The sequence below is a fragment of the Bolinopsis microptera genome, chromosome 1 (assembly GCF_026151205.1).
Source record: "Bolinopsis microptera isolate Bmic1 chromosome 1, MBARI_Bmic_1.0, whole genome shotgun sequence".
NCBI lineage: Eukaryota > Metazoa > Ctenophora > Tentaculata > Lobata > Bolinopsidae > Bolinopsis > Bolinopsis microptera.
The window spans coordinates 8,803,035-8,815,549 of NC_087072.1; the positions used below are offsets into that span (position 1 = coordinate 8,803,035).

The 12,515-nt window shown below is 39.5% G+C and overlaps 1 protein-coding gene across 2 annotated transcripts in view; it reads left to right on the plus strand.

Moving 5' to 3' along the window:
* LOC134811887 (sushi, von Willebrand factor type A, EGF and pentraxin domain-containing protein 1-like) overlaps positions 1-12,515 on the plus strand; it is a 52,788-nt gene that overhangs the window by 39,748 nt on the left and 525 nt on the right. The window contains exons 20-38 of one of the 2 annotated variants that reach the window (XM_063819001.1): positions 83-225; positions 702-783; positions 1,665-1,741; positions 1,876-1,956; positions 2,203-2,357; positions 2,466-2,587; positions 3,387-3,562; positions 5,100-5,250; positions 6,888-7,064; positions 7,223-7,302; positions 7,465-7,570; positions 7,747-7,868; positions 7,992-8,231; positions 8,415-8,569; positions 8,714-8,829; positions 9,032-9,216; positions 9,368-9,521; positions 9,709-9,830; positions 10,163-10,285. In XM_063819001.1, the coding sequence (XP_063675071.1) occupies positions 83-225; positions 702-783; positions 1,665-1,741; positions 1,876-1,956; positions 2,203-2,357; positions 2,466-2,587; positions 3,387-3,562; positions 5,100-5,250; positions 6,888-7,064; positions 7,223-7,302; positions 7,465-7,570; positions 7,747-7,868; positions 7,992-8,231; positions 8,415-8,569; positions 8,714-8,829; positions 9,032-9,216; positions 9,368-9,521; positions 9,709-9,830; positions 10,163-10,279 (2,561 nt within the window). In that variant the 3' untranslated portion in view covers positions 10,280-10,285. The remainder of the gene's footprint in view (positions 1-82; positions 226-701; positions 784-1,664; positions 1,742-1,875; positions 1,957-2,202; positions 2,358-2,465; positions 2,588-3,386; positions 3,563-5,099; positions 5,251-6,887; positions 7,065-7,222; positions 7,303-7,464; positions 7,571-7,746; positions 7,869-7,991; positions 8,232-8,414; positions 8,570-8,713; positions 8,830-9,031; positions 9,217-9,367; positions 9,522-9,708; positions 9,831-10,162; positions 10,286-12,515) is intronic. The other variant, XM_063819012.1, reaches the window with a different exon arrangement.

A 12,515-nucleotide genomic window follows, 5' to 3' on the forward strand; every position in this document is an offset into this window, starting at 1 on the left:
TTTACCAAACTTCACTAATGTAGTAAACTGGCGTAACTCTCTGTTCTATCTAACGAATGCTAACCTTACTTCTCCCTGGCAGATGGTGGACAGTGTAAGACGTTGAGTGCACCCCGTGACGGTACTATCTCTTGTACCGGCGATGATAATGGCAAGAATGTAGCCGACACAATATGTACCGTGGGGTGCGATACTAGTTTCCAGCCTGTTCGTGGAGCGGTTACTGTAAGTCTATTTTACGTTTTTGGTATTCTAAGGTATTCTAAGGTATTCTAAGGTACTCGTATTCGTTTCACCAATCTCATCACTAACATGATTTATGGAAAATAATATAGAGACTCTCATTCGTTTTATTTACCAAAGTCAAAAAGGATTTATCATTAGAACTATGGAATAAGACTCAGAAGGAATAGAAATGCACAACTTTAGGTAGTAAACAAACTCTTTAGGAAAATAAAAAACAACAAGCCTTCGCGAGCACGGTAAAAAATGTCCTCGCAAGCCATAATTGTGCTGTTTTGTGAGTTCTGCAAAACAAATCTGTAGTTCCAGAAACTAGCTGACAGGCCGCTGGTGGATTCTGTTGGTTGGAATGTGTCACGGGGCTTGTTGCTGGAGATGACAGGCTTCCTAGCAAAGGTCACGTGACATGGCCTTGATGACAGGTCACAACAGTTTATTAAGTCCTAAACATGTTTCAGGAAACTACCTGCAGAGACAAGTCCTTCCTGTGGACGCACCAGAATAAGAAAAACACTAAAGGAACATTCCCTCCCTGCACAGGTACAGTAATTAATCATCCCAGTGGACTGTTTCTTTATAAATCTATAATTGATCACTCTTCACCATTACTCTTCTACACAGACGCTGCTATTTTTAGATCTATAACAAGGCTCGGACCTATCAACACATTCTCCGAGCAATTTGGAGGAAAAATGTGGAGGTCAGCAATTTAGCACCCACTGTTATGTCGTCCATGTCACACCACAACCAGACACCAAACTCAGAGCTGGCAACTAGTTCTAGATGGAACCATCCCAAACACCACCTTGCTGAGGCGGGTTCTGAGGAATGGTGGTGGAGGACTGTGAACCAACTTAAACTATTCGTTAGGACAGTCGACTATTTGAAAATGTGCAGCTGCAGCAGAAAAAATAACAAGACAAAACATATTGCTCTCGCGTTCAGTTTATAAAGGCCTTGACTCTGTCTTGACTCCCTCTTTTAACAGTTTCGGTGTTAGAATGCGTGGCAGGCGTGAATATGAACAGGAAATTCCTGTTCATATTGTTGCAGAAACGGTTAAAAAGTTCCGTCCAAGGGTTTCAAAGTTGGTTAATTAGTGTACAAGAGTACTTCGAGTCTGAGGAATTTTCTAGAGCTGTTAAACAGACCCTCATCTGCCAATATTTGCAAAAAACCTAGTTAAACGTGGTCAATATTTAGGAATGGCAGGCTTCTCCTTCATTCTATAGAAATTTTGGCACTATCAACGAAGCCCGACTTAGAATTCGACAGTGGACTTCTACAGAACATAGAAAAATAATACAGTTAATTAGGGTAAAGATCAAGGTTAGGATAAGGAATGTGTTGGATTCCGTAGATGTTCCAGGCCTCTTGGACAGTGCCGAAATCTTTCTTTTTGTTAATTCTTCTCTTTTCAGAAATGATTGCACCGAAAGCTAAGAAGCTAAAAAACCAAGTAACAATCGGAGCTGTGTACTGTGAAAATGAGAGTCAGGTTAGACCTATTTTATGTCAGCTTTAAAATTTATCAAAGTTCTACAGATCTTTTTAAACGCAAAGAATGTTATAAACAGTTTCATACTTTCCAATGCCAACAATTTTAGCAAAGATAACTGGGGAATGTTTCAGAAAGTACTGATGGGGAAGGCTGTGGAAAGTTTCCTGAAAGACGACCTCTATATCGCATGTCTTACCGATGGAAAATGCGAGGTGAGTTTTCGTACGTATAATAGAAAAATAGAAGTCAACATAAAAGGATAGAAAACGTTACCTACTCACTATGTTTAAACAGTAATGAAATGTGACACTGCCTCTTGCTCTTTTTAAAATTCCCGTTAACTGCCTCACCTAAAATATGGTCAAATTATGGATTGAGTAGGGGCGAGAGCTACAGCTCTAAACTTCAGCTGTGTGATTTGCTGATTGTGATCACGTGATCACACCTTCCCCTCTCAGATGGACTCAGTGGACTGTCAGTACAAATCTAGCAAACAGAATATCCAGCTGACATTCACCGTGAAGCAGACACAGGACATGTTGGACAAAACTATCCTTAAAGAGGTCAAAACTAAGGTTACGAAAAGTGTGAAGGCAGAAACGTTCACCTTGAGGTAAAGTACAATCTATACTTCAAAAGAATGTTTAATTTCGGTCAAATTGATAAGCTTCTTTTTTGGTACGGAGGAAGAATGATCTTACTGAAATGAAAACAATTTCAGTATCGATGACAGCAAGAGGAGGAAGAAGAGAGCAACGACCCTGTCAGCAGAAGCAGACTCTCTGGAGACGGTGGACGAGGTGACCTGCGAAGACGATGAGGTTGTTGAGGACGGAGTCTGTGGTACGTGTAACTGTGTTGGAATAATTCACCGGTACAATTATACCACTGAGCTGTATTGACCATAGCAATGTGCTGTTTAGTTGTCTTCTGAAAAGCGAAAGTTGTTAACACACTACAAAACAAAAGTAAGGCCTGGAATTTGGCCTGGAATTTGTGTAAATAAAACCCAATTCAAGTTGTGTCGTAAAGAAAGGCGGACGATAAGTCCCTCCATGTCAAACTTTGCCAGAACCAAATGTTCACAACACTTCGCACCGCCACCAGACTCCAATACTCCAACATAAGAACCAAACACCGCAGCAAATAGTCCACTCAACTAAAGTGTTAAAATCAGACCTGGACCTTCGGCCTTCGTGTACAACGTGTATGATCCGGCAAACTTTCGAATATACGTGACAAAATAACAAAAACTTAATGAATTAGAACGGTTTCCCACCGGAATATTAAAGTACTAAGTAAACAATGTGTGTTGACACGTCAGCAGCTAGGGAAAGGTAATTTCCTAAATCGCTGTTGCTTGCGACCACAATTTCAAATACAGTGTAGCCCAGACAACCAGATGAAGTATTTTATGTAGATTTGCGGGCATTAAATTATCTGAACTATTCACGTAGTTGTGTGATGGTTTCTACATACTTTTTGGCTGGTCATAAGGCACTAAACAGCTGTACCGACAAACTCCGTTTAAACAGTCTGAGAACTTATCGTTCATTTTAACTGTGCCTTAAGTAAAACCACCGTGCTTTTAAAACATTTTACCCTCAGTAAAATGCCCTGTTTTAAACCTCTTTACCCGCAGTGAAATGCCCTGCCGGTTACAAGACAGTGGACGGGGCTTGTGAAGCGTGTGAGATAGGAACCTACAACGCAGCCGAGGGAGCTACAGAGTGTATAGCGTGTGATGGAACCAAGACCACCTACGGTACAGGGTCTACTAAAGCTGACGAGTGTTATGAACTCTGCACCGTACCTGAAGTGAGTATTGTAAGAGCCTCGTGATCTGGGTTCACTTAGAAGTTGGCAGCATAGTTGTTGGTGGTCGGGACTCGGGCACCGTAGTCCAGCAACTGTTCGTACCTTACTACCTACAACTTATTACAGCTACTTATACAGCTACTCAGCTACTGTTATATACAGCTACAGCAACCTACAACCTACTAACAAGAAATGTTGGCAATGGAGGCTATTTTTTATCAACATCAAAGCGAGATTCAAATTGCAATTTCAATTATTTAGACTATTTCGGAGGCTACAAGAACAATTATACGAAATATTTACTGTAATTATACCATATCCCATTGAAATCAACGGTTGTAATAGTGCAGATGTGACGCAGGTCGATTATTCCTAGTTTGATTTCCGAGGTTGAACAAATAAGACTTCACTACTGGCTGAGAGTTGGATGATATTATTCGCACACCGACGGCGATCAACAATTTTACCTAAAGTTGATTGGTCAATCGTTGTCACGTGTCAGAATATACAGGGTGGGCTAAAAGTCAGTACCCATACGTTGGCCTTAATAGCTCCGCCGTGTTTTATATTTGAGAGCTGTTGCTTTGCAGATGGCAAACTGTACTTACTGGTTCGAGGATTCCGTCGTCAAAATTTGAAAATTCGAATATTTTAGACCACGCCCATTCAATATTAAAACACCTATATTGTTTTCTCTGAACATGCTGAACGCCTAATGTTTTTAGAGACGGTAGATTATTAAATGTTGCATATGATCTGAAAACATGAGGCAAAACGGATTAGAAATGACGAAATTATCAAGCATTTTCTGTATCTCGTTAACAATATTGACTGGGTGATTATGTGACACAGTGACACGACAACTTAATTGGGCACCCTTAACAATTCCCATAATGTTTAACGGGGTAGTTAACGGGGGCACCTTATCACGTGATTAAGTAAACCAATCACCTGATCACACGTAATGAATAAACTCGTTATGCTTCATATCTCGGTCATCTGAGAAGCTACAGTTCTAATTCTTTCAGGACAAACGTAATTCGAATGGCCAAACACAATTCAATAACATTTAGCTTGATCCAATTATCCAAACTATCAAATAAATGTGAAAATGAACCTCCATTTGAAAAAAATGAACGCGAATATTTTTCGAGTTGACAAATTCCTCGAACCAGTGGTGGTACTAAGTCATACCAGAAAGAAGTATTTAAATTGGGCACTCAGTGACTGAGCTATAAAGGCCAACGTATGGGTACTGACTTTTGGCCCACCCTGTATGTATCAACTCCCCTACAGTCAAGCTATTAAAGCAATCCTGTTCATTTAACAATATTATGTAGGCCATGGCTTGGTCGCTTTACCTACAAGAACTAAAGACAAGTGAACCAGCAAATGAACGGGAACATTACTGATAAGCATAAGTACCATCACTAGAGCACTAGGTACATGGTACCTAACACCTCGTCACGGTGAGAGATATGACACTAATACGTCACTAATACGTCATTAATACGTCACTAACCACACCCTACCCCAGATAGCAGTCGGGTCCCTGAACCAGGAGGCTGGGTTCAAAGTGGAGCCGACCTACACCCTGACCCTGACATGTGACGAGACTTACACTGCCAGTGTTGCTTCCTTCCAGTGTTCAAGTTACTCGGCTGAAACTCACAAGTGCATCGCACAAAGTAAGTTCCTTTACCTTTTAAGGTACTTTTTTACGGTAGAGTTAATTTAATTTAGGGAGAATGAATTTCAGTAGAATGAATTTTTAATATGAAAAGAGAGATATTTGACACGTGAAAATTACGGACAATGAGTCAAAAGAACACATTATGTGTTAAGTGAATTAGAAATGAAAGATTTCGAACGATACTTGAAACTACGAAGTAAGCACAGCTTACACTGTACAGTAAAATATCGCTATCGACAGCTCACAATAGGATTAGCAATGAATTTAACCAATAACGATAAACTTATTTATCAATGAATACCATACCCTCACCTACATTGCATTAGCTCATCAGTTTATCAAATTATCGTATTTCATGACAATATCAGTGGCTGCTGAACTAGCCAAAATGCCTATACAGGCCCTGTATAAGGCAGATCGCATAATAAAATTGAGTATAGTGATATAATAATATAGAAAAAATGCGGCATTTAGTATGCAAACATTTTGAAGGATCTGTTTTAAAAATGTAATAGGATCATATTCAAGGTATACACATGTATAATAAACATAAAAGCTGTCTACAAAATGCCTCTATCACATTCTCCCCACTAAATTAGATTATCTAATTACACCCTATATAGCTCTATACTCTGGATTATTCAGGTCCTAATAATGAATTTTAAAAGGCAGCATGTGACGTCAAATAAATTAAATGTGCGAATAATTAGATTTTTTATCTCGATATTTTACTGGGCGGATCCAGCCTGAGGTCCTCAGGTAAAAATAATTAACGTGGTGTAGCTATCCAACAGGTTGTTCCCACCGCCCGACAGTTGCGGGGCGATGCCAGATGTGCAAATGTTTGTAGAATTTTCAATTAATCTGAAGAAGATCGCTACGAAAAAGTCGTCCATTCATGCTCTTATATGGGTCGCATTTTGATGATCAGTATTAATGCCCTGGAAGATAATGCGTATAACATACCTAGATATCAATCAGTAATTTTATAGCATCAGTAATCATTGATAAGAATATTAACGTACTGTGTTGACTCTTCATGGGCATATTAGAAGAGGATTGTCATTATATAGCCCACTTTTGACCGAAGAAATTTTAAGAGACTTAAAGCAAAGACGCTCGGAGCGGTTTCCAGACTCCGTAATATAGATGTAATAAATGTTCACCTAACCGGTTGTAATTTGCAAGGTTCAAATTGTGCACGAATAACATTATGCATGGTTAATATCATGTACACCTTACCTTCGTTAGGCATGGGGTTTTTTAATGTGACAGTGAAGCACCATTCAAAATCGTTTTGTACAAAATTCAAATTATAAACTTACCTCGTTTTAATTTTACAGTGGTTAAGTTAGTTGACTCTTATGGTCGTGCAACCGAGTCAATAAATTATTTTTCCAGACAATATTTTTCTCTAAGAGAGAGAAAAAAATACCGAGAATTTTGTCTAAAATTGTGCTCATAGTGCTCTACAAGTACAGCGGGTGAACCAGAAAATTATAAACTTCTAGCTCGACGAACCATATGTACAAAGTTAGCATGTACGAGTTTCTTTATGATTTTAACGAGCTGGTCAAATAGGTATAGTCACATGACCATGTCGGAACTATTTAATCTGACCCTGAACTCTAGTGCAGTGCAAATCGGCGGATCTGGCTATAGAGAACGGAGTAATGTCCGGAGCTACAGCGCCCTACGAGCAGGGAGAGAAGGTCAGCTACAAGTGCAATGATGGGTTCAAGTTGGTGGGAAACAGTGAGCTGACGTGTAACAACCGAGCGTGGAGTAACGCCGCTCCTCTTTGCAAAAGTAAGATATGTTACAGTTAGGGCGTGAGGAAGTAACGAACTTGTATCAACTGTATATTGACAACTCTCACCAGTTAGTTCGAATTGATTGATTATTCAGAGGAAAGTTTAAAATAATGAAGTAAAAAAATTAAAAGTTAAAACAACCCACTCAATCAGCTGTTAACGCGAAGTGCCTGCCATACGAAGTGAACCACGGCAAGGTGGACAAATCATCCGGCTCATTCGTTACTACTGAGGTGATAAGACATACTGATAAGGATCGATAATCATGAGATCCTATTTCATCTTAATTGCGGTAATCTAGAAAGTTCTCATCCTAGAAAGGTAAACATCTGTTGAAATAATTCACACGCGCACTTGTGTAACCTCTCATCAAACTAATTACACTCCCTCACTAGAGCGTCAGTGTGGAATGTGATTACGGTTACAACCTCAACGGAACCAACCCCCGCGTATGTGAGGATGCAGGATGGAAAACAGATGCTCAAAATTGCGTTTACAATGGTAATTAATTACTTGTGATTTTGTCGCGGAAAATATTCTTAGTATGAAAAATAACGATTTTTTGTTAACCAGTGATAAGAGCGATTCCACCTTATTACAGGGGCCTTCGTGATATCGTAGATCAGATTACTACCGGAATCTAAAATTCTTACTAACAAGAGTTTCCCCCCGAACAGAGGGAACATGTCCGGGACTAAAGGCCCCTGTGCACGGAAGTACCTCATGTACTGGAAGTAACATTAAAGATACGTGCACTGTCTCATGTAACTCAGGATACATTTATCTGAGCGAAATTAAGGTAAACATTAACCACAACTCCTTGTGTTCCCGTGCCAAGCTGTTCATTAATACCTCCATCGTAAAACGTAATTATATTAAAAAATATTAATATACAATTTTCCTGACATCTGTTATCCTACAGAAAGTGACCTGTCAAGAAGACCTACGGTGGAGCCACCAGTCCTTTACTAACAGTCAGGGAAACTTTGCCGCATGTGCTAAACAGGAGACCCCCAAGTCCCGTGTCTTAGAAGCAGAACTTTACCTGGACGTGGATTACTGTAAGACAGATCCAGAGAAATCAGCTGTGGTTGCTGCCTTTGAAACTTACATCAAGTCTGGTTCTGCGGCTGTGCCCTGTCTTACTGGCTCTAAATGCACGGTTAGTTTCTCTTTCAATAACTCTGCAATTAGTGGACTAGTTTGAGAAGATCAGTTTCAACATGATAACTCCTGACCCACCTTATCATGATTACATTAAGACTGTTCCTCTAAATTTGATTATCACCCACGTGTAAACGTCATTGTTTATACGATAAAATTAAATCATCTGAACACTTATCAGGTACAAAATACCAGCTGTAAGAATAGTGATGGATCGAGTGTAGTGAGCTTTGAGCTTCTGCAGACTGAAGACCTCTCTTCAGAAGACGCCTCCACTCTTACTTCCTCAGATTCAAGGCTCAAGGAGCTTGTCAGCACCGAAGCCATGACTTTTGAGTGAGTTTTGAGAAGGATATTTAAACTTTGAAATGAATGTAGTATTTAAAGTGTGGCATATCAGGGGATTTCATTGAACCGATTGCCATAACAAAAATAGTTTGATAATTTTGGACATAATTCTAAATTCAAGACTTTTCTCAGAGTAACAACATCAAAGAAGAGAGAGACTACGAGATTCACAGCTGAGGACGGCAGTTATACCGGGAACGTGAAAACGGCTTGTGAGGCTGGGTTTGCTCAAATCTCGGGTTCATGCAGTGAGTGATTTAATAGTAGAATAGTGTTAAGTGTTATCAACCTACCAGTACCATTTCATCAGTCTTAAACCTCTGTGAAGATAAGATTTGTTGCATTATTGATTCATTACATTTGTCTAATCTTGCTGTAAAAGCCTCTTCAATATAAAAATATGAATTGAACGATGATCCATTTAAACCTCCTAATTCGTTTCATTTTCAGTCACGTGTCCGGCGGGACACCACATCCCGGGGGGAGATATCCCGGTCTGTAACGCATGTGCGGTGGGAACCTACAGTACGGCTCCCAACTCTGTGGGCTGTGAGAAGTGTACCAGTGGCTCCACTACTTATGGTAAAGGTAGCACCACCAGTGGGGATTGTAAGAAACTCTGTAAGGTTCCTGGGGTGAGTTTATATGGGGAGAATTGTTTATTCTTCTGAAACTTTTCACTATCGAATACCCGCGAAAAGTTCATTGAAATGAACCGAAAAACTCGAAGTATGAAATTTCCGGATATTTTAGTTAGGGATCTCAGTTTGACGAACCTTTTCTCAGGTCACACACGGCAGCATGTCTCCTCCAACAGGATACAACGTAGCTCCCAACACACTCATCAAGATGACTTGCGACATTGGGTTCGTTCTGCACACGGGAGAAGAGAAGTTTGAATGTAGTACCGGCATAGTTCCTACTTGCAAGGAAGATGGAGGTAAGAAACTTGGTTCAATAATTTCGTATCTCTGCAAATTAAAGAATTAGTGTCCACGGTGAGGGTAGGGCAAATCTGAAGTAACTGGCCCGAAATATGCAAGTATACATGTGCCTCGTTTATTAATTTACGCCTCCGATCAAGGAGGCATGGTATTCTTCTGGATTAACACTGATATGTTCAATAGAGACAGATCAAGTAAGTGATGGTGGAGGCTCCACAACAGTGATCATAGTCGTGGTTGTGGTGGTCCTTGTCGTGCTAGCAGCCGGAGTGATTGCTGCATTCTTCATCAGAAAGAGAAACTTGGTAAGAACTTGATTAAAATTTTATTTCATTACTGGAATTTGTAACTGAGATTGACTGATTTGCATTAGATTGCATTTAATTGCATTTAATTAGATTGCATTTAATTGAAAGATTGAATGGCATGGATGAATGTATTGCGCACAGTTATTATTCATGATTATTGATTATTAAAATCAATCTGATTTCATACTCAGAATTGATGAATTACCGACAGAGTGACTGAGTTAGAACTCTATTATAAATGTAGGATTAGCCAAATGTTGATCTAACATTAACATAGAATCGCACTCCTTTAGTTTGCATGTTGATTGTTGATTTACTCTCAATTCTAGAAGAGGGTAGGGCGTGGCCCTGAAACTGCAACTGTTCTGGTCAATAAGAAGGCTCCTACTAATGGCCATGGAAATGGAAGTGAAAATGGGGATAATGATTACGATACTAGAATTTAGGTTTAAGTAAGTTTGCTGTTTAACGTGTGCTATTATAGCCGCTCTGAGCTGAACAGCTCTCTTCTGTGTGTCTTCAATGTTCGATGTCAAACTTATAGCACAGTGGATATTTCTAAATTCCATTATTTGTTTTTCTACAAGTCATTAAATCGCTTCATCTATCTTACAAAGTTCCTTTGGTGTAACATCTTGCATCGCTGATGAATAAGGTATCTGTGCTGCTTCACAACACGTGTACGCTGTCATGTTTATGTGAAGTATTTTAATGTTACAAGATACGAGTAAAAGAAGGAGGAGATTAGAGCGCCTCAAATTAAATAGATTAGATGTATTATATTATATTCCCAGTATGCGTTTGTAGCTGTAAACGAACTTTGGATTGTGGTTTGTAGGACCCTAAATGGTAGTACTAAATCCTCGTGCAATACAACAATGCCCCATATCACATTATTTTACTGTAACTTGTTTTTCTTCAAACTCATGAAGTGAAAATGTCCCACACTCGTTGCATGAAAAAAAAATGCTGTATGTTCATTCACAGTTCACCCGATAAGGATTTTTCAAATATATTTATATTTTTTGTTGCTTGATCAATGATCAATTTAGGAAAAAAGACGAACTATATTTTATTCTTTGACAACAAAATTCCTCAACCTATATCATAATAAAATCTTTAGACATGTTACTGTCCTCATGCATCTTGATTTTTAAGTTTCTAACAGACTGTCCAAGAAGTTCCACCGGTCGGAGTCCGGTTGTGTATATCATCGGTTACTGTTCTTGGGTTCCTGGGTGGTTCCATTACATCTGGCCTCTCAGTTGGTTGTGGTTGTGGTTCTAGTTGTGGTTCTAGTTGAGGTTCTGGTTGTGGTGCTCGTGCTGGTTTTAATGCCGCAACCTTCAGCGATGACCTGCTCTTCCACAGTTCGACATAGTTTAGCGGCTTTTTCTTTAAAGTTCTACCTCCTATCTTGCAACCTTCGAGAGATTTTAAAGAATAATCCTTAAACCCCTTATAGTGATCTTATAGTAATCTTCTCAAACTTCTTGCAACTTGATTTTAACTTAGATTTTTCACTTGTAGTGAAGTAGTGAAGGTAACACAGGCCAACACGACAATGAGAAACAGAAAGAACCGCATCGTGATCGAACTTTGATGAATAGAGTTCTGGTCGATACCTTTGGTTATTTAAAAGTAATCTAGGACGGTGTCACAACGTTATTACGTGATCGTTCTCTCCAACAGCATCATTATTATCTGATCATCACTACCTTCCTGTTTCTCTTTTTCGACAATTGGTCACTCATATTAAGTTAAGAGGCCATCTACTTAGGACGTCCGCCAAAATCGCAGATTTTTAGACCACCCCCTCCCCCTGTCAGGGTGTGTCCGAATTTTCAAAGCCACCCCCCCCCCCCCTCTCCCCCGGACGTCCGGATTTCCAGCTACTTTTAAGAGTACAAATAAAATCATCTCAAATTCATTGTTAATAAAATGTGTAGTTACTTAAAATAGACAATAATACATTAATTAGTGTCGAACAAGTTTAGCACAGTTACATTTAAGTACTTAAGTAGCCATCCACTCGAATAAGTTTTAAGACAGTAGGAGAATATGCGAGTTCTGAATACACCGTCTACCTATTTTAAACGTAGTCTAGTAACTTTCAACTACAAATATGGGAGAGTTGGTCGACAAGTCACTCGATTAAAAGAAAATTAAGGTTAGTGAGGAGCTAATAAGAGAAGGTGACGAGATGGAAATGAACTGATACATAATTATATATCAGTTTATCTCCACATTATATTTATACTTATATTAATGTGTGTGGTCAATCAATATAGCGTGATCTACAGTCTGCAATCTAGATATTATACAAACGCAGTACGAGTTACCGGGGCGTCATGATGCAGCCTCCTCCATAACAATGGAGTCTGAGTGATTATTGGAATCAGCTCCCATTAAGATTACATCCACACATAGTCGAACAGCATAAGACAAGTGGAATACAAACGAACGAATAGACTTCAAGTTCGTAAAGGACGTCGCTTGAGATCGGAGGTTTCAAAACTCTAGTTCGACAGGCGAAATTATCTTGTCGAGCTTTAGTTTGTGTCGGACTTTAGTATGTGCCAAACAAGAGTCCAGGTTCGGCAGAGTCGAACTTAAGGGTTTGTCGAACTGGAGTACGTGTACCGATCCAACCAATTGGGTGGCTAAACTAGCCGCCAGGAA